We start from the raw sequence: 27,855 nt of genomic DNA, 5'->3' as shown, positions 1-27,855 counted from the left end.
TCTACATGCGCACAGAGAGAGAGAGAGAGAGAGAGAGAGAGAGAGAGAGAGAGAGAGAGAGAGAGAGAGCACAACAAGTGCTTCAGTAGGCTTCTTGTTGAGGGCGTCAGCGCTTGGAGCAAGGCAACGGGCGAAGTGGACGAGTGGGGCCTAGATGTAGAGCTTGCAAGCAGAGTTATTATTTATTACGTAATCCGCTGCTTTGGTGTAGTTGAGGGCAGCTGCATAAGCGGTTAGCGTAAAGAACGTAAAGCCTTTGCTACCCTCACGTGGGTTAGAGCCCTCACTTCTCTGCCTTTTTATGAGGTAAGGGTAATACGGTGTCCTTCAGATAAACGACCCAGTAGTAGTATGTGACACGATTCTTTTTCTGAAATAGTTGCTCATTTCTAGAGACCCGTATGGCTTTTAGGACTAGAGCTCTGACTATACAATTTCTGTCCTCGTCGCTAGGTCTCATCTAAAGGATGGGCTCGAAGTTTTTACTTTAAACGCAACACGCGCCATCGCCAACCTTACTGCGACCTCCTCTTTCTTACTCTGTGTCGCTATGTTTAATTCCAAGAACACTGTCAAGCAAGGAGGGCGTTTTTAAGAGTTATGGTGGACATCGAGGAAGACTACAATGTTGATGCATATGATGACGACCTCTTTGGGGCTAGCAACGAAGATTATTGCAACTGCCAAGCTACCAGTCCCTTGCCTATTCCAGGTCAGTTGATCTCTGTCGTATCTGCCTGCTTTCTCCTCCTTTTGCATGCATATGGACTTCGGATGAAGCAAGCTTAGTGTCATAAATCTGGGCAGTTCTGAGCTGTATATGCGTTCTTGAAGTGATTGTTCTGCTTGCTTTGGTTCTTCTGATCACTGCATTTTGCTCATTTGTTCTTCATCAAAACTTTGCAGCCTAAGTCCTTGATACACTATTTCTGGGTTTGTTCATATGCTTAGCCAGTGTGGAGGGCGGTTTGTTGTTTGTTGATCAGAGTTGGCATTCATGATTGGTTGTGACGTGGGAGGTTGTTGCATGGCTTTTGCAGTTTCCGTGGTCACACACCTTTTTTCAAGGCTCTCCAACATATCCAGTCTTCATGCTTACTACATTGGGGTATAGAATAGGCACTCTACAGATGATTCCGGATACAAGTCATCAGTTGGACCTTTCCCAAAGGGATGGAATCTTTACTATGATCTGCAACATCACTCTTGGACCATGTGGAAGGCTTGTTGTGCTCACATTCTTGGCTCACACACTTCCTCTACATCCACCACTTTGACAACTATTTGGACTGAGCTGCTACATACTCTTCATAGCCAGTGGGATACTTCAACAGGCTCGCCCAGGGCAGTAGAGAGGCGTTGATATTCTTTTCTTCGGACATGGGCGAGATCTGAAGTCCTTTTCAGCATGGACCACAATGGCATTACACGCCTCCTTAGTGGTTCATTTTGCATTCTTCATATAGGCCACCTTGATGAATACGTAGCCCTCACATTGTTCTCCCTCTCTCGTACATCCTCTGGAGAAGCATCTCCAAAGGTGTCTTTATACATAGTATGAAACCACTTTTTGGGCACAGAGAGAGAGAGAGAGAGAGAGAGAGAGAGAGAGAGAGAGAGAGAGAGAGAGATCTGAGAAAAGCTCATGCTGATATAAAGCTGCATATAACAAAGACAGAGGGTGGTCCGACATAGATGTGACATGTCCTTACCGGATAGATCTGTGGTACATACAACCGTTTCTGCTAGTGCCACTTGCTTTTGCACATGAGACCACTGACTAGGCGTCAACATGGGCAATAACTTCAAAATTACTCTAGGATAGAGCAATATTGATCCCCATCCGGACTAGGTTATGCTACCCTCAACTTTGTACCTTAGAAGAATGCCATCTTGAGCATCGATTGCCTTTTAGAAACTTGAACTGTAGACCACACTATGTCCAAGAATCCCCATTCGTGAAATGTGAACACATCACGTCCAAAATATAAAACTCCAAGATAATGAACAGTGGAACACATCCTATCCATGATCTGACCAACAACAATGAATTGGCGTACCCATCCATAGTGTTTTAGACGTTTGATTGGTTCCCTGCTAGATGCATGTGCATTGAACTCCGACCTATGGGTCCAAACACCGATAACTTGAACTCCAACACAAGGGTCCAAATTAATTATAGGGAGCACTCCTTGCCCCTCTCTGCCACTCACAAGTCTCTCTCTGGCTGAAGCTAGTGGTGACAACTGTGGCCGGCGCCACGTGTGCCATGCCGATCTCCTTTGTCAAATCTTTATTACCGTAATCTCTGTTCAGATTTCCTTTGCCTTTGCCTTTGCCTTCATGTGAGTTCCTGGTTTTGCCTTTGACTTCAAGCTCCAAATCGTCAAGTCACATTTATAACAAGTGTTGTCGTACCTCATGGGTATCGAGGCAGCTAATTGAGTAATGGTATTGCCATCCGTGTCAAGCTTGTCTTTGCCTCTGTTCTCTAGCGAACTCGTCCATTTGCTTTTGGCTTTGCAATCTCGAGCCAAACAATTTGCCGGTTTCCTGGAGAACTGTGTCAAAGCATAGGCGGCTAACTGGATGGTCGATCTGCTATCCATAGCCACTTGTTGGTTTTGGTTGTTATTGTTGCCGGCGCTCAAGCAAGGGGAGGCCATGTTGAAGTTGCAAGATCTGGATATTTGTGCTCCTTCTCGCACTCCAAAGGTCGTACAATTCCTAAGCCGCTCCGAAACGTTCTCCGCACAACTTGCTTCTCCCAAGCTGCACCTAAAAAAAAGCACTTTTTCGCCCCCCTCTTAAGCTCCAATCTTCGCCGTTTCCGAGCCGCCACAGAACACTTTAACGGTGGTTGCAGGGTTTGCACCAAGCTGGCTCCTAGACACACTAGGGCTTTAAAGTCCCACCTTCCAAGCCGCTCCTCAGAGTTCTCCAAAAAGAGGTCTCGTTTCCCCAAACTTTTCTCAAAACATTGCAAGGGGGAGGGCTTCACAAATTTGCACTCCAAAGCCCTCCAAGACAATCGGTCACCTTCACTACCCTGTCGGTGCTCACAAATGCGCAACACAAGTTGCACAACATGTTAAAACGCTAGTAAGCAATGGGGGGGCCACGTCATCTTCAAGGGCTTATTGAGTACAACGTTTTAACGCTAGAGTACTGTGACAGCTTTCTGCCGTTGCTAAAGAGGTTCCCAACAACTGTCGTCGACGTTGCTACTTGCTGCAGCGTTTTATAACACTAGCGAAAAAAACGCTAGGCTTTGCTAGCAGGGGCCGTTGACGAAGTTGTAGTTCATGGCGTTCCAAAACGCAGGGAGTGTTACAAGCACAATGGCAAGAGCTTCGTGTTAGGAGCGTTTTGGACCGCCGCTGTGGAGGGAGACTTTGGACACCGCCTCGGGTTTCTTCTCCTCTTCTTCAAGGACTTCCTTGCTCTCCCAACGTCAAGGAGCACGTAGCTTTGATACCATGTCAAAGTCGATGATGAGAGAGAGAGAGAGAGAGAGAGAGAGAGAGAGAGAGAGAGAGAGAGAGAGAGAGAGATGCTCCTGACCCAACCAACCTTGGCAATGAATTGATGGAATACAATGGAGGCGAGGGGTTGCCTATATAGCAACCTCAGTAAATTGCCCTACCTAGACTTTGACAAATAAGTAAAATAAATACCTAAAAGCCAAACTAAATAATGGGATCACATTGGGCTGTTCACTTGAGATGCCAAAACTCTTAACAGTTTTGTGGCTGTGTTCGACCAGTATGAACCAGTTTTCTCATGTCTGAATTTTTTAGCCATGTCTAGCCTAGGGTTTTGGCTTTGTTCTTTGGCCATACATGCTCTTACTTGGGTATTTTTCCTTGGCCAATGTCACAAACTGTTGACGTGTCAAGCCACTGAAGACCCGGTGGGTTAGGGATCCTCGAGCGTAACCCTTGCCAACCTGTAGATCCCGGCGAAGTGGCCTAAAACCCTAGAAGCGGCAGTTCTCACCAACGTACAGATTGTCGCAGAGTCGGCTAAAGCCTAAACACTAAAGTTATACCAACTTATGGATCCCGTACGATGGGGCCTAGAGATAAAACAAGATCTCCACACACTAAGAAAATAATTGCATAGCGTAAAGCTGATGAGGTGGTTGCACTTCCGTGAATCACGCTGATTGCCACGTGGCACTATACGGATTTCTGCGAATTGCTTTCCAGATTTGCTTGGCTGCTTTTGAACTAAATGCTTTGGGGACCAAATGCTTTTTGGTTGATGCTTTTCATGTACTTCTTTTGTATGGCCTTTATATTCGAAGGGTGGGCTCTCTCTCTCTCTCTCTGTGTCACGTGACACATCTAACCCTATGTGTACGTGGACAAGCTACTTCATGGCAAGGGTTCAATTCAGTTCAGTTAGTCTAGAATAGGAAGTGATCTAGCACTTCTGTGAGTCTGTTCGCAGACCGTGCATGTCCAGACACTTAGATTAGATGCATATCATCTGGTTGCACATAGCATGATCATCAGATTTCCATCAGAATCCATCATGAGCATTTTTACAGTGCATAGACCTATTTTCCCTATTTTTGACATTTTTCACTTATTATTTTTAAGTGACTTTTGTTGGAAAGTAGGTAGGGCAATTTTGCTAAGTTTGTAGAAATAGTAAGCTAGCGCTAGCACTTTTTGGCAGAAGAGGCAGCAGGAGCATCTTGCTCAACAGACAACTTCTCAGCAAGACAAACACCTGCAGTAGACCTAGCGTTTTCAGCCATCTGAGAACCTAGCGTTTTTGCATCAGATCAGCCAATGTTTTTGCAATTGTAGATTCTTGGCGACAGCAAGACCAACAGATCCTCTAGCGTTAGCAGATTCGCTCGCAGGACAGAATTCAGCATAGCGTTCTTGGAGCAGAATACAGATTCAGCCAAGCGTTTTTGCATTAGCTCGATCCTCAGCGTTTTTGCAGATCTTCGCGAGAAGACCATCAAGAACACTAGCGTTTTCAGTTTTCAGCAGTCAGTACCCGTAGTAGAACCCCCGAACCTCGTAGATCTCACCTTCTCGCAGCAGATCCTCGCCGCACTGTTAACCCCTGCGAAGTTTGCAGTTTCAGCCCGAAAAACGCAGATTTCAGCATCTGCGTTTTCAGCGCGTTGTTGTCGCATCGTCGCCATCGACATCGTCACCGACATAGAGTCAGAATTCAGCAGATAAAGATTTGCAGATTTTAGCGCTTAGAATTTTCAGATTTCAGCCCGTCATCGTCCTCATCGTCGTTGACATCGTCGGCAAGTCCAGGTGTCAAGTGTAGCGGAATGAATGTTTGCGCTTTGCTCAAGATGAGTGCTCCGAACTGTGCTCAAGGGTTCCTTTTAGTTCTTGTGGAAGGGAGAGCCTTCTGTTCTTCATGGAAAGTGCTATGATCACAAATAAAGTGAATGGACACTGTGCGTGCAAGTGTATGAGACTGAGAGATAGAGAGAGGAGAGATACGACACCAGAGACGTTGTAAAACCCTCCTCCGAAGGCCCCACTCTCGTCGGCGAGAGTGGTCTACTATTGATTGCACAATCTGGTACAAATAGTATGCATGAGACTGATGCAAGTCTAGGCTATGTCGACGACGGTGATGACGAGGTCGACCTAAGGGCTGAAATCTGCAATCTTTCTACCGCTGTCCAAAAACGCTATGGGCTGAAATCTGCTAATCTTCTATCTGCTGAATTCTGACTCTTATGCGATGACAATGTCGATGGCGACGATGCGACGACGACGCTCTGAAAACGCAGATGCTGAAATCTGCGTTTTTCGGGCTGAAACTGTAAACCTTGCGGAAACTGACCGTGCGGTGAGGAACTACTGCGAAAAGGTGAGATCTGTGAGGTTCGGGACTTGATTTGCGATGTCTGACTGCTGAAAACTGAAAACGCTGATCCTAGGGCTGATTCTGTCGCGATAGATCTGCAAAACGCTAAGGTTGTTGGCAGATGCAAAAACGCTAGGGCTGAAAATGGGTTTTCTGTCGTCGAGGTTCTGCAAATGCAAAAACGCTAGGCTGATCTGCTGTGGTCTTGTCGTTGTGGCTCTGCAAATGCAAAACGCTGGCTGATCTGTGGTGTCTTGTCCAAAAACGCTAGCCAAGCTGTTGTGAAGCAAAAACGCTAGAAGTCCTTGGGTTCTGCTGAGAAGTTGCCTGTTGAGCAAGGTGTTCCTGTTGTCTCTTCTGCCAGAAAGTGCTAACTTGGGTTTGCTTATATATTAACTTAGCAAAATTGCCCTACCTACTTTTGTTAGAAAGTCACTTAAAAATAATAAGTGAAAAATGTCAAAAATAGGTGAAATAGGCGAAAATCACTGGAAAAATCCCTTAACTGATTCTAATGGATTCTGATGGAAATGCTTATGATCATGCTGTGTGCAACTAGAGGATATGCATCTATGCTAAGTGATTGGGCATGCACGGTCTACGAGTAGACTCACAAAAGTGCCAAATCACTTCTAAATCTAGACCGATTGGACTGACTGAACCCTGAACATGCTGTAGCTTGTCCACTGACACATAGGGCTGGATGTGTCACGTGACATCCCCTCCTTTTCAAAGTGAGGTACTGGTTCCGAACTGTATGGCGTCAAGGGAGATCGCCAATAGCATCCGGAATCCTGGAAGGGACTCTTTGCCGGCCCACTCTAATATGTGGGTCGTGCGGTACTTGAACTTCATAAAGGTCTGCAGCGCTTGCTTCTTTGGGCCGCGCCGAAAGCGACACAAAGTCTTCTGTGGCTCCTTCAATGCTTCAACTTCGTCGAGAGTCATGCTTCTTTCTTTTATCTCCGAGGCTGAAAATTCCTGAAACCACTTCCAACACAAAACCATGAACATACCTATTCCATGTAAAGTGAGTGGAAAAAATCTTTTCTTCTCTAAAGACTGTGTATGCAATGTAGATGAACATAGAGACGGAGTGACAAACCGTTCAACAAACACATGCAGACAATGAGATCGAGTCTTTTCTGTTTGATGAAAAAAATCAACTGTGGCAAATCACAATGGAAATGCGCATGCTTGGTGCTCATACTTTCATGTGCTCTTTCTACGAATGTGTCATGCCAAGGAAGAAACATGGAATGTGACTTCTTTGAATGCATACTTTTCAGCTTTTCACGAACAATCCGCATACATTCGTGCTCATTTATGAGTGAAACGTGCTCAACGTACAATATGTCATGCCTAGGAAAAGGGATCACATAAAGACGCTGACTAAAATATAGGAAACGATCACGAATGAAACAATCGAACAATGCGTGCGTATCAATCATGCGAACACATAATACTCTCTGTGAGGGTTCTTGAGTCCTAGGCTCGAGAGCCAAGATCGGTTCGTCCTGAATGATCGAATCGTCCTGTGGGGGTTCTTTGGACCTCGACTCGAAAGCCAAGATCGGATCTTCGTGATTGATCGAATCTACAACGAGGTTAGCTTCGCTAGAAAAAGCATCCACTAACACATCATCCTTGTGAACAATCACATCATCTTCATGCAACTCATCATGCTTGTGAGAAATCATATCTTGATCATGCAAATGATCATGTTTGTCATTGGAATCCAAAACATCATGCTCATCATTATCATTCAAATCATCATGCAAATCATTGTCATTTAATTCATCATGCTTCTCATAATCATGCAAATCTTGTGTGTCATGCTTGGGAGAAGAGGAGACTGAGCGAATCTCCTTTTCGTGTATCTCTTGCATCTGTGGCTGCACTTGAGAAAAGAGTGGCAAGAACTCTTTCATGTGTTGGTCGCTCTTTTCTTTTAGGGCTTTGTTCTCGCGATCAAATTCGGCTTGTCTTGCTTTGTTCTTGCGATCAAATTTGGCTTGACTTTCTTTTTCTTCCAAGCGTGCTTGCTCGTCCGCACGCTCTATGGCTGCCATTCCTTCTTTGTATTTACGATCTATGGCTGCCCTTCGTTCTTCGTAGGCCTTTCTTTCTGCTTCTCTTTCTGCTTTTCTTTCTGCTTTTCTTTCTTCGCGTTCTAACTTCCTTTCCATAAACAACTGCTTCAACTCCTCCACAGGAGTTAGTGCATCTTTGTTGTAGATGGGGAAGGGGGAGGGTCGGAAAAACCTCCTGGTGGGGAGAATTCTTCTTCACCTCTCTCATGCTCATCACCTCCAAGCGAAGTATCCATTCCGCTTCGAGTGACGACCATTCTGAATTCGTGGGTTCTTGTGGTCTTGGTTCTGAAGTTCACGAGGAACTTGGGTTTTTGAGGGTCTTGGGTTCTTAAGTTCACGAGGAACTTGGGTTCTTGGGGGTCTTGGTTTCTTGAGTTCTTGAGGGTCTTGAGGTCCTTGAGGTTCTTGAGGTTTTCTTTCGCTTGCAAACTGTGTTTGAGAAGAATCTTCTCTTCACCCGAGTTCTGCTCTTTTCCGTGGGCGCACCCCTTGGCGGCCTTGCGCTCACACCAAGGTTGCTTTTTCCCACCTCACGTCGATTGGCCGGCCGCTAAGTGCACGGTCCACTCTCAATGAGTGAGAAGAGGCACAAGGGGAGGTTGGACAAGCCCTTCTTTCTTGGGATTCCTGTCACTCTTCAAAAACACGATTAGGAATCGACACGCCCAAGCAAACTTGGGTTCGTACGACCTCAACAAGCAAAAGAATTCTTGTGATTCTTGTGGTTCTTTCCTTGAGTGATACAGAACACTGCCAAGCTCTAATACCAATGTTAGGTGCAGCGGAATGAATGTTTGCGCTTTGCTCAAGATGAGTGCTCCGAACTGTGCTCAAGGGTTCCTTTTAGTTCTTCTGGAAGGGAGAGCCTTCCGTTCTTCATGGAAAGTGCTATGATCACAAACAAAGTGAATGGACACTGTGCGTGCAAGTGTATGAGACTAAGAGATAGAGAGAGAAGAGAGATACGACACCAGAGACGTTGTAAAACCCTCCTCCGAAGGCCCCACTCGTCGGCGAGAGTGGTCTACTATTGATTGCACAATCTGGTACAAATGGTATGCATGAGACTGATGCAAGTCTAGGCTATGTCGACGATGACGAGGTCTACCTAAGGGCTGAAATCTGCAATCTTTCTACTGCTGTCCAAAAACGCTATGGGCTGAAATCTGCTAATCTTCTATCTGCTGAATTCTGACTCTATGTCGATGCGATGTCGATGGCGACGATGCGACGACGACGCGCTGAAAACGCAGATGCTGAAATCTGCGTTTTTCGGGCTGAAACTGTAAACCTTGCGGAAACTGACCGTGGGGCGAGGAACTGCTGCGAAAAGGTGAGATCTGCGAGGTTCGGGACTTGATTTGCGATGTCTGACTGCTGAAAACTGAAAACGCTGATCCTAGGGCTGATTCTGTCGCGATAGATCTGCAAAACGCTGAGGTTGCTAGCAGATGCAAAAATGCTAGGGCTGAAAATGGGTTTTCTATCGCCGAGGTTCTGCAAATGTAAAAACGCTAGGCTGATCTGCTGTGATCTTGTCGCCGTGGCTCTGCAAATGCAAAACGCTGGCTGATCTGTGGTGTCTTGTCCAAAAACGCTAGCCAAGTTGTTGTGAAACAAAAACGCTAGAAGTCCTTGGGTTCTGCTGAGAAGTTGCCTATTGAGCAAGGTGCTCCTGCTGCCTCTTCTGCCAGAAAGTGCTAACTTGGGTTTGCTTATATATTAACTTAGCAAAATTGCCCTATCTACTTTTGTTGGAAAGTCACTTAAAAATAATAAGTGAAAAATGTCAAAAATAGGTAAAATAGGCGAAAATCACTGGAAAAATCTCTTAACTGATTCTAATGGATTCTGATGGGAATGCTTATGATCATGCTGTGTGCAACCAGAGGATATGCATCTATGCTAAGTGACTGGGCATGCACGGTGTACGAATAGACTCACAAAAGTGCCAAATCACTTTTAAATCTAGACTGATTGGACTGACTGAACCTTGAACATGCTGTAGCTTGTCCACTGACACATAGGGTTGGATGTGTCACGTGACACCAGGCATTGTAGAGATCTGTGCAATCAATAGTAGACGGCTCTCGCCATAGAGAGTGGGGCCTTCGGAGGAGGGTTTGACAACATTTTGGTGTCGTATTCTTCTCTCTCTATATCTCAGTCTTAGCACCTTCATTCACAGTGTTCATCCACTTTGTTTGTGTCCATTGCACTTTCTCACTAAAGGAACGGAAGGCTCTCCCTTCCGTAAGTAAAAGGAACCCTTGAGCACAGTTCGGAGCACTCATCTTGAGCAAAGTTCAACATTCACTTCCACTGTACCTTACATTTGTATCAGAGCTTTGAGAGTTTTTTGTATCACTCAAGGAAAGAACCACAAGAACCACATAATTTTTTTTGCTTGTTGCAGTCGCACGTAACCCAAGTCCTCTTGAACCTCATTCAAGAACCTCAAGAACTCAAGAACCCCAAGAACCAAGACCGCCAAGAATCCAAGTTCCTTGTGAACTTAAGAACCCAAGACCACAAGAACCCACAAGGACACACGACTTCAGTGGATGGTCATCACTCGAAGCGGAATGGATACTTCGCTTGGAGGTAATGAGCATGAGAGAGGCGAGAAGAATTTTCTCCACCAGGAGGTTTTGCTGAGCCTCCCCCTTCCCCATCTACGCCAAGGATTGCACTAACTCCTATGGAGGAGTTGAAGCAGTTGTTTATGGAAAGGAAGTTAGAACGAGAAGAAAGAAAAGCAGAAAGAATGGCAGCTATAGATCGTGAATCTGCAGAAAGAAGGGCAACCATAGATCGTGAATACGAAGAAAGAATGGCGAGCACGAGCGCGAGAACAAAGAAAGACTAGCAAGATTTGATTGCGAGAACAAAGCACGAATGCAAGAGATGTTGCGACTCTTTTCTCAAGTTCAGGCACAGATGCAAGAGATTCGGGAAAAGGAGACTCTCTCAGTCTCTTCTTCTCCAAAGCATGACGCACATGATTTGCATGATGATAAGCATGATGAATTGCGTGATAATGATAAGCATGATGATTTAAATGACAATGACAAGCATGATGATTTGTATGATCAAGACGTGATTGTTCACAAGGATGATGGTTTAGTTGATGCTTTTTCTAGCAAAGCTAACCTCCTTGCAGATTCGATCAATCACGAAGAATCGATCTTGGCTTTCGAGTTGAGGTCCACCCCCCCCCCCCCAAAGGCAAATTCGATCAATCACGAAGAACCGATCTTGGCTCTTGAGTCGAGGTCCACAGAACCCCACAGGAAGATTCGATCAAACACGGCGAACCGATCTTGGCTCTCGAGCCTAGGTCCAAAGAACCCTTACAGGAAGTACTATGTGTTCGCATGATTAGTCAGCACGCATTGTTCGAGTGTTACATTTGTGATCGTTTCCTGTATTTTAGTCGGCGTCTTTATGTGATCCCTTTTCATAGGCATGCCATATTGTACGTTGAGCACGATTCACTCATGAATGAGCACGTATGTATGCGGATTTCTCATGAAAAGTTGAAAAGTATGCATTCAAGGAAGTCACATTCCATGTCTCTTCCTTGGCATGACACAGTCGTAGAAAGAGCACAAGAAGGATTGAGCATCAAGCATTGGCATTTCCATTATGATTTGCCACGGTTCATTGATTTAGATCCGACAGAAAAGATTCGATCTCATTGTTTGCATGTGTTTGATGAACGGTTTGGCACTCTGTCTCTATGTTTATCTACATTGCATGCAGAGTCTTTAGAGAAGACAAGAGCTTTCCAATCACTTTACATTGAATGGATATGTTCATGTTTTTGTCTTCGAAGTGGTTTCAGGAATTTTCATCCTCGGGGATTCTTGAAGAAGGTAGACGCATGACTCTAGACGAAGTGGAAGCATTGAAGATGACTTTGTGTCGCTTTCGGCGCGGCCCAAAGAAGCTAGCCTTGCAGACCTTTGTGAAGTTCAAGTATCGCACGACCCATACATCAGAGTGGGCCGGCGAAGAGTCCTTCACAGGATTCGAGACCCTATTGGCGATCTCCCTCGACGCCATACAGTTCGGTACCAGTACCTCACTTTGAAAAGGAGGTACGTGGACAAGCTACTTCATGGCAAGGGTTCAGTTTAGTTCAATCAGTCTATAATAAGAAGTGATCTGGCACTTTTGTGAGTGTGTTCGCAAAACGTGCATGTCTAGACACTTAGATTAGATGCGTCTCCTTTGGTTGCACACAACATGATCATCAGATTTCCATCAGAAACCATCAGGAGCATTTTTACAATGCATAGACCTATTTTTGGTATTTTTGACATTTTTCACTTATTATTTTTAAGTGACTTTTGTTGGAAAGTAGGTAGGGCAATTTTGCTAAGTTTGTATAAATAGAAACCTAGCGCTAGCACTTTCTGGTAGAAGAGGGAGCAGGAGCACCTTGCTCAACAGGCAACTTCTCAGCAAGTCCAACACCCGCAGTAGACCTAGCGTTTTCAGCCATCTGAGAACCTAGCGTTTTTGCATCAGATCAGCTAGCGTTTTTGCAATTGTAGATTCTTGGCGACAGCAAGACCAACATATCCTCTAGCGTTACCAGATTCCCTCGTAGGTCAGAATTCAGCCTAGCGTTTTTGGAGCAGAATACAGATTGAGCCCAGCGTTTTTGCATCAGCATGATCCTCAGCGTTTTTGCAGATCTTCGGGACAAGACCATCAAGAACACTAGCGTTTTCAGTTTTCAGCAGTTAGTACCCGCAGTAGAACCCGCGAACCTCGTATTTCTCACCTTCCCGTAGCAGATCCTCGCCGCACGGTCAGATTCCGCGAAGTTTGCAGTTTCAGCCCGAAAAACGCAGATTTCAGCATCTGCGTTTTCAGCGCGTCGTCATCGCATCGTCGCCATCGACATCGTCACCGACATAGAGTCAGAATTCAGTAGATAAAGATTTGCAGATTTTAGCCCTTGGCATTTTCAGATTTCAGCCCGTCTCGTCGTCGTCCTCATGAGTCGTCGACATTGTCGGCAAGTCCAAGCGATTTGTGCAATCAATAGTAGACCGCTCTCGCCATAGAGAGTGGGGCCTTTGGAGGAGGGTTTGACAACATTCTGATGTCGTATTCTTCTCTCTCTATCTCTCAGTCTTAGCACCTTCATTCATAGTGTTCATCCACTTTGTTTGTGTCCATTGCACTCTCACTAAAGGAACGGAAGGCTCTCCCTTCCATAAGTAAAAGGAACCCTTGAGCACAGTTCGGAGCACTCATCTTGAGCAAAGTTTAACATTCACTTCCGGTGCACCTTACACTCTCTCTCTGGAATCTTTGCAAGAGCAGGAGCAGAGCAGAGCAGAGCCCAGCCCACCCCCCCCGTAAAGTGTGGAAGCAATATAAAAAAATACCGAAAGGGGCGCCAGGGTTTGGGGCCAGTTCTCTCTTGGGGTGGACCTCCGCTACTCCGCGTCTCGTGTGTCGTGCATCTCATTTAGTTCAGTTGTTTTGAAGTGCATAAAGTTTGTCTCATCTGGTCTTTTTCATTGGCACATGGTTCTATCCCGTTATAGTGGTATTAGAGCTCCAGTTGTGTGCTTTTCTCAAAGCATAGTGGGGTGCTCTTGGGTAGTTGATGTAGATACTTGGAACTGCTGAAATGCTGAGGGGTACTTGCTATGGATACTTGGTATTGAGCGGCTAAGGCTGAATGCTGGAAACACTAGTGGTTCAGAGGGCTGAATACGGTGATTACTGAGGGTACTACTGGCTGATTGCTGCGGTACTGAAACACTGAAGTGCTGAATGCTGAGGATCTGCAAAACACATGCTGAATACTGCTGTACACCAAGCGATGGGCTGAAACTACTTGCACGGTGCTGGACTGCTGCAAAACGCAAGGGGTGCCACTCCCAATCGCAGGGTGGGGTAGGTAGAAGCTGAATGCGGGAAGTGCTTGTGATGAGGACTGAGGAGCGCTGAGTGATGGGGCTGAAAATGCTGATGGCTGAGGTATTAAACGCTGGCTGTTGAAGGTACTAAACGCTGGTACTGCTGGTTCTTGTGCTACAGTGTTGTGGGTACTTGTACTTCTTCTTACCTTCGGAGGTGAGACCCCCCAGGTCTTCTATGTAGCCAAGCAAAGCTGGGTCGAGTAGCCACTAATCCAGCCCCCACTACCTTGACCAATTATGCTAGAAAAGCACTTATTATTAACGTGACTTAAGGGACTGTTCACACGCCTATATGCTAAAATGATTGTACTGTGCAAGAGAGGGTATGCAACCCTCCGCACTATTTGGCACGGGCACCTTCAAATGGGATCAACGGTGAGTCGTCGAATGTGTTTTTATAAATTCGGGCCGAATTTACAAAAGTAAATTCGGGCCAACACGTAAATTTGGGCTAGTAGGTAAATTCGGATCCTCACCTTGAGCCTCGAACCCACGACCTCCCCCGTGCGGTGCATGTGCTCTAACCACCACGCTCGCATGCGTTCATGGAAGTACGTGGCATTTCAATGCCACATATGTAAATGCGGGCCGATTTGTGAATTTGGGACAATTTTGTAAATTCGGGTCACGCAATCTTGTAAATTTGGGTCGCGCGAATTTGTAAATTTGGGCCGCCTGATCGCACGACCTACAATGCACGCGCCTCACCATTCTCACCTCCACCCTTGATTCCATTTGAAGGTGCCTGTGCCATATAGTGCTGAGGGTATGCAACTATGACCTACCTGATCATGCACATTCTGCTAGAGGCACAGGCTAGGTCCTAAGCTAAGCTAAGACTGATGCTAGACAATAGCAGAAGCTTGTCCATGTGGCGCAACTGTAGTGTGCACCTGACATGTTTGCAAAATTTGGATCTGAAGCGTATTGATCAATCATATCTTCAAAAGTCTGATGATGTATTGTTGAAATGGCCAATACTTGTGGCTTTCGGGACATTGCGTCTGCCACCGAATTCTTCTATCCCGTAACATGAACAATTTGGAAGTGGAATTGTGACAAAATGTTCGCCCATCTCATTTGCTTACTTGAAAGTTGCTTTTGGGGCAAGAAGTATCGGAGATTGATGATATGTAAACTCTGTAAAATCTGCTTCGAGCAGGAAATGTCTCCACTGAGTCAGAGCATGTATCGCTCCTTCTCGTAGATCTGTGCAACCCGCTTTGGTCTAGAAATCATTCTATTTTCATAGGCCACAATATGGTCCTCTTGCATTAAGACTGTCCCAAGGCTGTATTTCACGCATCACAGTAAACCTTGAATTGTTTTTGCAAATCTACTAAGACTAATACATGACCAATTGTCAACTTTTCCTTAAGAGTTTTGAATGTCCAAGCAAAGGGAACTTCTTTCTGAGTCAAAATGTGTAAGGGAGAAGCAATCTCTTCAAACTTTATAATGCACCACCTGTAGTACGAACATAAGCCCAAAAAGCTTCGAACTTCATGTACATTTTGCAAATCTAGCCAATCTCCTATGGTTTCTATTCTGTTCGGGTCCATCTTTACAACCTCTACAGTGTGTTTCTCGCAAGAAAAAATTGCTTTTTTTCTTGTTGACCACCAATCTATGTCGCCATAGTGCTTGAAAAACTTGTAAGAGATGGTGTCTGCGTTCGGCTTCACTTTTAGAGAACACGATGATGTCATTGAAAAAGGTGCCCACAAGTGACGTGTACTCTCTAAAAATCCTATCCATCATCTTGTTGAGCGTTGTAGGAGCATTTGTGAGACCAATGCAATGTTGGAAGCATTACGCAAAGACTTCTAGCAGTTCCTTGACATGCTTGCATGCGCACTAGCAGAGACAGAGCCAGAAGAACGCTAGGGATGCTAACCCCCCTTGCTCTCCATACACCTCTTAGGGTTGCCCAATGGGGGCGCCTTGCACCACAAGGACTATGCACCATGGTTACCCGGAATTGGGAACGGCAACATGCATGAAATACCATTCCCTGTTTCGGATACTCATGTCTGAAACATGATTCGGGGATCTCGAACAGGATGGGAACGGCGATCGGGGACCTGAAAATGGCCATTCCTTGTAACTATGCTATGCACACTGTGCTCCCCTAGTGCCACTGTCCTCACATATATAATTTGATGTGAGTATTGCCTTTCAAAACATATGCAAGATCTTATGATCATGAAAGGGTTGACTAGAGGCTGGCTATAAGTTAATGGAATGCAAACTTGTTTTTGAGCCCTAAGAGACTAAAGAAACTTTTATGTACCAAAACAATCAAAATCAATTCACTCCTCGAGTGTCACGTGACACATCCAACCCTATGTGTCCGTGGACAAGCTACAGCACGACAAGGGTTCAGTCAATCCAATCAATCTAGATTTAGAAGTGATCTGGCACTTTTGTGAGTCTGTTCGTAGACCGTGCATGCCCAGATACTTAGTGTAGATGCATATCCTTTGGTTGCACACAACATGATCATAAGCATTCCCATCAGAATCCATCAGAATCCTTCAAGGGAATTTTCGAGTCCTATTTTTGACTTTTTTCACTTATTATTTTTAAGTGACTTTTGTTGGAAAGTAGGTAGGGCAAATTGAGTAAGTTTGTATATAAGCAAACCTAGACTAGCACTAATTGGCAGAAGAGGCAGCAGGAGCACTCGTTCAACAAGCAACTTCTCAGCAGAACCCCAAGCCCTAGCGTATTTGCTCCACAACAACCACCTAGCGTTTTTGGACCAGATTAGCCAACGTTTTTGCTTTTGCAGATCCTTGGCGACAGAAGACTCAACAAGAGACCTAGTGTTTTGCAGTTGCAGGACATCCGGCGAACAACAGAACCAGTTTCAGCCCTAGCATTTTTGATTTGCAGATCAGCCCCAGCGTTTTGCAGATTCACCGCGACGAAACATCAAGAAACCTCAGCGTTTTCAGTTTTCAGACCTTAGACACCGCAGATCAAGTTCCGAACCTCACAGACCTCACCAGTTCCTTGCCGCACGGTCAGATCCTGCAAGGTTTACAATTTCAACCTGGAAAACGCAGATTTCAGCATCTGCGTTTTCAGCGCGTCGTCGTCGCATCGTTGCCATTGACATTGTCATCGACATAGAGTCAGAATTTAGTAGATAGAAGATTTGCAGATGTCAACCCCTAGAGTTACCAGATTTCAGCCCGTCTCGCCGTCGTCCTCATCGTCGTCGACACCGTCGGCAAGTCCAAGCATTGTAGAGATTTGTGCAATCATAAGTAGACAACTCTCGCCATAGAGGGTGGGGCCTTCGGAGGAGGGTTTTACAATGTCTTCGGTGTCGTATTCTCTTCTCTCTCTATCTCTCTCTATCTCTCAGTCTCATACACTTTCACGCACAGTGTCCATTCACTTGTTTGTGATCATTGCACTCTCTCATAAAGAACGAAAGGCTCTCCCTTCCATAAGAACAAAAAGGAACCCTGAGCACAGTTCGGAGCACTCATCTTGAGCAAAGTTCAAACATTCATTCCGTTGCACCTAACATTGGTATCAGAGCTTTGGCAGTGTTTTGTATCACTCAAGAAAGAACCACAAGAATCACAAGAATTTTTTTTGCTTGTTGCGGTCGCACGAACCCAAGTTCGCTTGGGCATGTCGATTCCTAATCGTGTTTTTGAAGAGTGACAGGAATCCCAAGAAAGAAGGGCTTGTCCAGCCTCCCCTTGTGTCTCTTTTTCACTCATTGCGAGCGGACCGTGCACTTAGCGGCCGGCCAATGACGTGAGGTGGGAAAAACAACCTTGGTGTGAGCGCAAGGCCGCCAAGGAGTGCGCACGCGGAAAGGAGTAGAACTCGGGTGAAGAGAAGATCCTTCTCAAACACAGGTTTGCAAGCGAAAGAAAACCTCAAGAACTCAAGACCTCGAGAACCCAAGACCCCCAAGAACCCAAGTTCCTCGTGAAGTTAAGAACCCAAGACCACAAGAACCCACAAGAACCCAAGACTTCAGTGGATGGTCATCACTCGAAGCAGAATGGATACTTCGCTCGGAGGTGATGAGCATGAGAGAGGCGAAGAAGAATTTTCCCCACCAAGAGGTTTTTCGACCCTCCCCCTTCCCCATCTACGTCAAGGATTTCACTAACTTCTATGAAGGAGTTGCCGCAGTTGTTTATGGACAAGAAGTTAGACCGAAAAGCAGAAATAGAGCGTGAACACGAAGAAAAGATGGCAGCCATAGAGCGTCAATACGCAGAAAGAGTGGCAGCCATACTTCGCGAGAGCAAAGCAAGACAAGAACAGAGCGACCAACGCATGAAAGAGTTCTTGCGACTCTTTTCTCAAGTTCAGGCACAGATGCAAGAGAATCAGGAAAAGGAGACTCTCTCCGTCTCTTCTTCTCCAAAGCAAGACACACATGAATTGCATGATGATGATTTGAATGACAATGCTTTGCATGATGATTTGCATGATGATGATTTGCTTGAAAATGATGAGCATGATGATTTGGATGACAATGACAAGCACGATGATTTGCATGATCAAGATGTGATTTCTCACGAGCATGATGAGTTGCATGAAGATGATGTGATTGTTCACAAGGATGATGTGTTAGTGGATGCTTTTTCTAGCGAAGCTAACCTCGTTGTAGATTCGATCAATCACGAAGAACCGATCTTGGCTTTCGAGTCGAGGTCCAAAGAACCCCCACATGACGATTCGATCATTCAGGAAGAACCGATCTTGGCTCTCGAGCCTAGGTCCAAAGAACCCTCATAAGAAGTATTATGTGTTCGCATGATTGATACGCACGTATTGTTCGAGTGTTTCATTCGTGATCGTTTCCTGTATTTTAGTCAGCGTCTTTATGTGATCCCTTTTATTAGGCATGACATATTGTATGTTGAGCACGTTCCACTCATGAATGAGCACAGATGTATGCGGATTGTTCATGAAAAGCTGAAAAGTATGTACGTAAGGAAGTCACATTCCATGTCTCTTCCTTGGCACGACACAGTTGTAGAAAGAGCACATGAAAGTATGAGCACCAAGCATGGGCATTTCCATTGTGAATTGCCAAAGTTGATTGCTCTAGATCAAAAGACAAACATTCGATCTCATTGTTTGTGTGTATGTGGTGAACGGTTTAGCACTCCGTCTATTTGTTCATCTACGTTGCATGCTGTCACGTGACACATCCAACCGTGTGTGTGGACAAGCTACAGCATGATCAGGGTTCAGTTAGTCCAGTCAGTCTAGATTAGAAGTGATCTGGCACTTTTGTGAGTCTATTCGTAGACCATGCATGCCCAGTCACTTAGCGTAGATGCATATCCTCTGGTTGCACACAGCATGATCATAAGCATTCCCATCAGAATCCATCAGAATCAGTCAGGGGAATTTTCCAGGGATTTTATCCTATTTTCCCTATTTTTGACATTTTTCACTTATCATCTGTAAGTGACTTTCCAACAAAAGTAGGTAGGGCAATTTTGCTAAGTTAATATATAAGCAAACCCAAGTTAGCACTAAATGGCAGAAGAAGCAGCAGGAGCTCCCCGCTCGACAAGCATCTTCTCAGCAAGAACCCCGCAGTACCCTTCAAGCACCCCATTAGACTGGGCGTTTTTCCTCCACAACCCTAGCGTTTTTTGGAACATCGTCAACCTCCCCCTAGCCATGGCGTTTTCAGCTTTGCAGTGATCGCCATCAATCCCAGCCAACCAGCGTTTTCACTAACCTACAAGAGGTCCTAGTGTTTTTGATTTTCAGTATTCAGCATACGAGATGAACCAGCGTTTTCATTTTCAGCCTTAAGTGCAGCAAATGCAGCAGCGTTTTCAGCCTTAAGAACAGTAGCAGATTCAGCCCTAAGCACCTGTCGATACCCCCATTTTCAGCCTCCTAAAAACGCAGCAGATCAGCGTTTTTCAGTAGTCCGAATCAACCCGAAAATCATCAGATAGAAGACCGCAGATTGCAGCCCTAAAGTCGTCGTCGTCATCCCTGTCGTCGTCACTGGCATAGTCCCAAGTTGCATCAGTCCATTGCATCCGCATTGTACCACTTTGTACAATCAATAAATAGACCACTCTCGCCGACGAGAGTGGGGCCTTTGGAGGAGGGTTTTACAATGTCTCTGGTGTCGTATCTCTCTTCTCTCTCTATCTCTCAGTCTCATACACTTGCACGCACAGTGTCCATTCACTTTGTTGTGATCATAGCACTTTCCATTAAGAACGTAAGGCTCTCCCTCCATAAGAACTAAAAGAAACCTTGAGCACAGTTCGGAGCACTCATCTTGAGCAAAATGCAAACAATCATTCCGCTGCACCTAACACATGCATAGTCTTTGAGGAAGACAAGATTTTTTGCATTCACTTTACATGGAATGGGTATGTTCATGTTTTTGTGTTCGTAATGGTTTCAGGAATTTTCAGCCATGGAAATTCTTGAAGAAAGAAGCACGACTCTATACGAAGTTGAAGCATTGAAGGAGCCACATAAGACTTTGTCGCTTTCGCCGCGGCCCAAAGAAGCAAGCGTTGTAGACCTTTATGAAGTTCAAGTATTGCACGACCCACACATCATAGTGGGCCGGCGAAGAGTCCGTTTCAGGATTCCGGATGCTGTTGGCGATCTCCCTGGACGCCATACAGTTCGGTACTAGTACTTCACTTTGAAAAGGAGGGGATGTCACGTGACACATCCAACCCTATGTGTCCGTGGACAAGCTACAACATGATCAGGGTTCAATCAGTCCAGTCATGTCTAGATTAGAAGTGAGCTGGCACTGTTGCTAATTGGACTATTTTCTTATTTTTAAAGATTAATCTCTTTTTTAGGATATTTTATTATGTGCACTAAGAAATGTTAAAAGATTGTAGCTACAGGAACTGCCATCAAGAACGGACAACTCTGATGTGTCATTTGATAGGTGATGGTAAACATCGCGAAGGAGTTTCTGTAAGTTCGGTGGAAAGGGCCGGGTTACGAGTGCCCCTGATGCGTCACATGATGGGTGACGGGTGCATCAGTAAGGGGGCATCCCGTAGGCTAAGGAGGAAATCCGAATTGAGTAAGAAAATACGCGTAAGAACGCAAGCACAAGAATAAAGATGGGTTCAATGAAGCTTTTTACGAAAAGCAGGAACGTCGCGGGAGGACAGATGTTTTCTCGCGAGGAGTCTGTGTTTGCATTGCATCTGTGTCGTGTCCTGCACCCGAGGACGCCTGGAATGTGTTTGTGTAGCATTGTTTTCATTAACTAAGTGAGTTTTTAAAGTTTGAACAGGTTCACACTTTATTTTATTAAAGTGGCCGGTCACTTTTAAGTGACCAGGCTTTTATTAATAAAATAAAGCAAGCAAGGCCCTTAAAAAAGAAGCCAGCGCTAAAACCTACGCAGGGGGGCTGAATTGCGATCTCTCTCTCTCTCTCTCTCTCTCTCTCTCTCCTCTCTCTAGGAAACACGATTTTCTCTCTCCTCTCTCTAGGAGCTCCAAGCTCTGCTTTTGGACCCCTATTCTTGCCGGGTGTCAGACCCTATAAAAGGGTAGCAAGCGTTTCAGTTTGGAGGAGCCGGAAGCAGCAGAAAAACACTAGCGCTGGGATTCTGGAGTAGAGGCTGGCGACGGAACTTGCAAGTGTTCGCGTGACGACTGAGTACGCAGGTCGATTCTCCGAGCAAGGAGCGACAGGTATAAAGTGTTGATACGCATTGAGAATTGTTGCTTTGTGTGGTTTGTTTTGCAAGAATCTCCCGTCTTACGGGAAGGCCCTTCACGGGAAGTACGGCTTTACGCCTAAGTCCCTTACGAGAAAGTACGGCTTCGCGCCTAAGTCCCTTACGAGAAGGAACGGCCCTGTGCCCAAGCCCTTTACGGGAAAGCACGACCTTCGGATCTAAGATTACAGAACGGAGGGGTTTCCTCGGGTTCTCGTGCTTGTGTAAGAATTCTCCCTGAATAAAAGAATACTCTTAACGGGGGGGGGGGGGGACTAGCCCATCTTCTGGTCCCCAATACTGTGTCGATCTTCTCCCTTCTCTCAGGTTTGCAAAGTATTATAATTTTCAGATTTTCTAAGTGCTCGTGTATGCTCCCGTTTTGTGACAGTGGTATCAGAGCTCGGACTCCTCTCTTTCTTTGCAAAGAAGGACGATTCCGGGAAGAACGGGAAGAACCATGTCGAGCCAAGGGAGAAGCGCTGAAGAGGAGCTTCAACAAGTGCAAGCTTAGCTTGCGGAGTTGCAACAAATTTTACTGTTGCCAGATGTCCAAAAGCTTTTGGGCGGAATGAAGAAAACGAATGGAACTGATGCAGCCAAGCATCCAGACAACACTGTTGGCGTGAGACCACAGGAGGCAAGAGAAGAAGAACGTGCCGAGGTGCACAAAGGATCTTCGGATCGGAATGAACGGCCTACGTCACGGAAAGGCTAGGAAAAAGCGCTCTCTCTGCTAGACGAGAGCAAGGACATCTCTATCTCATCTCCATCTTACTCTCCTGATTATACTTCTACTTCTCGATCATCTCGTCAGAAGAAGGAAGCCGCTACTACTGCCACTACCCTACATCAACCTAAAGATAAGCCTCGATTCAAGAAGCATGGTCGCAAGTCTCAACATCGCATGAGAGTCTTCAAATCGGGCGACAAGGACATCAAGTTCGAAACCTACCACGGACGGAGAGACATCTCCAAAGCACTGTCCTTCATCAGACAGTTTGAAGTCGCCTTTACCAATGGGCAGTTCACAGAAAGATCCAAATTATGCCATGTGGGGATGCACCTCAAGGAAACGGCAAGTAATTGGTGGTTAGCCAAGATTCTGGAAGGTTCTCAGGCCAGAACTTGGGAGAGCTTCAAATCTGAATTTTATGAACAATTTCTTCCTCTTGACTTCGAGCAAGACATACGGAAGGAATGGGACTGGCTTGCCCAGAAGGAACATGAAAGAGTAACGACTTATGTGGACAAGTATTGGTCGGTTCTTCTGAAGGTCACTCCCTTCATGAAGATTGCCGACGAGGAAAAGAAAAGAAAGTTCGAAGCGGGTCTCCAACCGCAACTTCGAAAGAGTATGAAGGTGTATCCGCATGACACTCTTCAAAGGATGATGGGAGTCAACAATCATTGCTGAGGATTTGCACTCAACTGGGACACCCAGAAAAATGGAGCATAGCACTTACCGTGCAAGACAAAGAGGGGTCTACGATGACCATGGGAGCCAAGGAAGAAAACGTCCTCCATCTAGGGACGATGATCACTCTAAGAAGCCAGAGGGCAATGGCAAGCGAACTAAGTATCTTTCTCCTACTCAACTTCAAACTTTCAGAGAGGAAGGAAGATGCTTCTACAGTGGCGAGAAAGGACATATGAAACCGGATTGCCCGCTAAAGCAGCAACGGCAAGAACAAGCCTCTACGAGGCAAGAGAAAGCAAGGAAGGAACCCGCACCGCCAAGCTCGAACTCAATTCCAGATGTTCAAGGAAACACAGAATCTGAGAAAGGGAAGCGTCAACTTTTGAAGGGCTGGGGGTCTTTGAACAACCAGCGAGCATTGATTCTTTATGATCCAGGATCCACGGATAACTTCATCTCCCTGGATACTGCGGAACGATTGTGCCTCACACCGGCTCAGCTTGGCACACCGATTACATCCGGATCGGCATTCGAGGGGTTGACAACCAATGCAACTCCCGTGCAAGGACAGCTCAATCTTCGGATTGGCGAGTACAAGGACCGCGAATCATTTTTGATGGCACCTATCGAGGGATGTGATATCATCTTGGGTATGCCATGGCACTTTCACATGACACCTATTCCCGATTATGTGGAAAAGACCCTCACTTTTGATCATGGGGGTAAGAAAATAAAGATTCAAGTTGATGCAAGAGATTGGCAGTTCCCAATTGTAAGCCATATCTCCATTAAGAAAGAAATGAAGAAGTGTGTTTCCGCTTACTTGATTTTTGCAAAGGATAAAACTAGTAGGGACTCTCTCTCTAGTCTGGAAATTAAGCGTCTTCAATTTATTGAAAAGTACAAAGATTGTTTCACGGAAACACTTCCTGATGAACTCCCTCCGGTACGCCCGGAAGATCACCGCATAGATCTCATACCGGGTAGCTCGCCTCCTAATCAACCCCCTTATCGGGTGAGTCTTGCTCAACAAGAGGAAATTTTGAAGCAAGTCAACGAGCTTCTACAGAAAGGGTTAGTACGGCCAAGCGCTTCACCCTACTGCTCTCCAGTTCTACTGGTGCAGAAGAAAGATGGCACGTTTCGAATGTGCATAGACTATAGGTCTTTAAACAAGATCACGATCAAGAATCGCTTTCCGATCCCTCGGATTGATGATATACTTGATAAGTTGCAGGGTGCAAGTGTCTTTAGTCGCATAGACTTAAAGAGTGGGTATCATCAGATACGGATCGCCCCTGAGGATGTCCATAAGAGTGCTTTCCGCACAACCTTTGGACTATATGAATTTTTGGTAATGCCTCTCGGCTTGACCAATGCTCCTGCGACGTTCAATCGCATGATGGACCGCATTTTCAGCCCGTACCGAGCTTTTACGGGAGTATTCTTTGACGACATACTTATCTTCTCTAAGTCAGAAGAGGAACATCGGAAGCACTTGGACTTAGTGTTTCAAGAATTACGAAAGCATGAGTTGCATGTGAATGCAAAGAAGAGCGAGTTCTTTCTCTCAGAGATACACTATCTCGGCCATATAGTCTCTCACAATCAAGTGAGTATGGATCCTGCCAAGATCAGAGTGGTAGAAGATTGGCCTATTCCCACTACGGTACATGATGGACGTAGCCTTCTGGGATTATGTTCATATTATCGAAGATTTGTCCGAGGATTTGCTCATGTAGCAGGACCACTTCATGATTTGACAAAGAAGAAGATTCCTTTCAGATGGGGATCTAGACAACAAGGAGCTTTTGATCGGCTCAAGTACTTGCTAAGCCATGGACCTATTTTGATAGTGCGTGACTTAAGGAAACCATTTGAGGTTCACTGCGATGCTTCAGGCGATTGGATCGGAGCAGTGTTAAACCAAGAAGGCCATGCAGTGGCTTATGAAAGCAGACGGCTTAAGGATGCAGAGTTGCATGCATCAATCTACGAAAAGGAACTCTCGGCTGTGATTCACGCCTTATCCAACTGGAAGCACTATCTTCTAGGAGCGGATTTTGTGATCAAGACTGATCACTAGAGTTTGCGGTATTTTCTTACGCAAAGGAAACTATCTGAGAAGTAGATGAGGTGGGCAAACTTTTTGTCTATGTTTCACCTCCAGATCCTTCACACGGCTGGGAGTAAGAATGTAGTCGTAGACGCACTGTCTAGGCGGCCAAGGGTGAACGCTATCACTTCGGTGTATCACCAAGAATTAGAAGCACTATCGGATTTATATCCAAATGATCCAGACTTCTCCACCATCTAGGGAAAGCTACATCGTGGAGAGAATGAGTTTCCCTATTCCATTTGGGACGGTTATCTCTACCACCATCAGGCCATATGTGTGGCGGAACCATTAAGAAAGAAGATCATGGATGAAGCACACGCTTCGCCTTATGCGGGTCATTGGGATATTCTCCCTACGACCTTAGCAATGGAAAGATATTTCTTTTGGCCTAGCCTTAAAGCAGACATTGATAAGTATGTCAGGGAATGCTTGGTTTGCCAAAAAGTGAAGTATGATCGGCATAAGATGCCTGGGTTGCTACAACCTTTGCCTGTGCCTAATGAACCTTGGGAAAGTATTGCCATGGACTTTATCATGGAGCTCCCTAGAACTCAGACTGGAAATGACGCGATTTGGACCATTGTGGACAGGTTTAGCAAGCAAGCACACTTTATACCAGTCAAGAAAACGATCAAAGCAGATCATATGGCTAGGGTCTTTCTAGCACAGATCTTTAAGCATCATGGAATGCCTAAGTCTATTGTGAGTGATCGAGATCCTCGCATGACAAGAAATTTTTGGCGTGCCTTGATGGATAATCTTGGTACAAAGCTGAATTTTTCATCTGCCTACCATCCTCAAACGGACGGGAAAAGTGAGATAGCCAATTCCACAGTATTGGATATGTTAAAAGCTTATGTGTCAGACCGGCAATCTGACTGGGAGAAATATTTGCCTCTTGTCGAGTATGCGTATAACAATACCATACACTCATCGACGGGGAAAGCACCTTTTGAGATTCTCTATGGTAAGCCTTTGCTTCCACCCATCCTTTTAACTAAGGATAAGATCTTTGCAGCAGATGAATTTGTCCGGGATTTTGACACCGTCTACGGGCAAGTTAGGAGAGCTATTCTACGCTCTCCGAAAAAGCACAAGAAAGCTGCACACAAGCACAGAAGGAATCTAGACTTAACAGTCGGACAGTTAGTCTTACTCAAGTTTCAGAAGGCAAGACTTAAGAAACAAGCATCTCATAAGGGGAAAGTGGTAAAACTTCCTACCCGCAATGCATTTAGCCTATTTTCCCTATTTTTGACATTTTCACTTATTAATTTTAAGTGACTTTCCAACAAAAGTAGGTAGGGCAATTTTGCTAAGAAAATATATAAGCAAAGCAAAGTTAGCACTAAATGGCAAAAGAGGCAACATGAGCCAAGCTCAGCAGACAACTTCTCAACAGAACCTTGGTGGATTCCCTCCAAGTCAGAGGCGTTTTTGCATCAAGCACCATCGCCAAGCAGTCTCTCTCCCTAGCGTTTTTCTCATCAAGAGATTATCGCCAGAAGAACTAGGAAGATAGCGTTTGTGCATCAGATCTCCCCAGCAGCAGAACATTAGCCTAGCGTTTTTGGTCAACCTCAGTCTCTAGCGTTTTTGGATCTCAACGTTAGCAGATTTGCAGTTTCAGCCTTGGACAGTTTATGCAGCGATTTCAGCCATGACATAGTTGCAGATTCAAGCATAAACAAGTAGCAGATTCAGCCCCGTTAAGACCATCAGTTTCCAGCCTTGAAGATCCTCAGTTTTCAGCCCTAAACCTGCAGATTTTCAGCGTCAAAGAACCACCGAAAACAGCCCCCAAATCAGCGTTTTTGGACTAGTCGCAGATTTCAGCCCATAGCAGTTTTGGACAGCAGTAGAAAGATGGCAGATTTCAGCCCTAGTGTCGGCCTCGTCATCCCCGTCGTTGTCGTCAACATAGCCTAGACTTGCATCAGTCTCATACATACCATTTGTACCAGATGGTGCAATCATAAGTAGACCACTCTCTCCGACGAGAGTGGGGCCTTCGGAGGAGGGTTTTACAATGTCTCTGGTGTCGTATCTCTCTTCCCTCTCTATCTCTCAGTCTCATACACTTGCATGCACATTGTCCATTCACTTTGTTTATAATCATAGCACTCTCTCATTAAGAACGGAAGGCTCTCCCTTCCATAAGAACTAAAAGGAACCTTGAGCACAGTTCGGAGCACTCATGTTGAGCAAAGCGCAAACATTCATTCCGCTGCACCTAACATTGGTATCAGAGCGTTGCAGACCTTTATGAAGTTCAAGTACCGCACGACCCACACATCCGAGTGGGCCGGCGAAGAGTCCCTTCCAGGATTCCGGATGCTATTGGCGATCTCCCTCGACGCCATACAGTTCGGTACTAGTACCTCACTTTGAAAAGGAGGGGATGTCACATGACACATCCAACCCTATGTGTCCGAGGACAAGCTACAACATGATAAGGGTTCAGTCAGTCCAGTCAGTCTAGATTTAGAAGTGATCTGGCACTTTTGTGAGTCTGTTCGTAGACCGTGCATGCCGAGGTACTTAGTGTAGATGCATATCCTTTGGTTGCACACAACATGATCATAAGCATTCCCATCAGAATCCTTCAGGGGAATTTTTCAGTGCATTTACCCTATTTTCCTTATTTTTGACATTTTTCACTTATTATTTTTAAGTGACTT

At 45.4% G+C, this 27,855-nt stretch overlaps 1 protein-coding gene across 2 annotated transcripts in view; it reads left to right on the top strand.

Moving 5' to 3' along the window:
- Positions 1 to 398: 398 nt before the first annotated feature.
- LOC147443243 (glycine-rich protein) overlaps positions 399 to 27,855 on the top strand; it is a 148,765-nt gene continuing 121,308 nt past the window's right edge. Inside the window, exon 1 of one of the 2 annotated variants that reach the window (XM_086529153.1) lies at positions 399 to 712. In XM_086529153.1, the coding sequence (XP_086385279.1) occupies positions 601 to 712 (112 nt within the window). In that variant the 5' untranslated portion in view covers positions 399 to 600. The remainder of the gene's footprint in view (positions 713 to 27,855) is intronic. The other variant, XM_086529154.1, reaches the window with a different exon arrangement.

Source organism: Adiantum capillus-veneris, chromosome 14 (genome assembly GCF_014529385.1).
Source record: "Adiantum capillus-veneris isolate H3 chromosome 14, ASM1452938v2, whole genome shotgun sequence".
Lineage (NCBI taxonomy): Eukaryota > Viridiplantae > Streptophyta > Polypodiopsida > Polypodiales > Pteridaceae > Adiantum > Adiantum capillus-veneris.
Note: the sequence above shows the minus strand (reverse complement) of the source record. Positions and strands in the feature narration are given on the sequence as shown.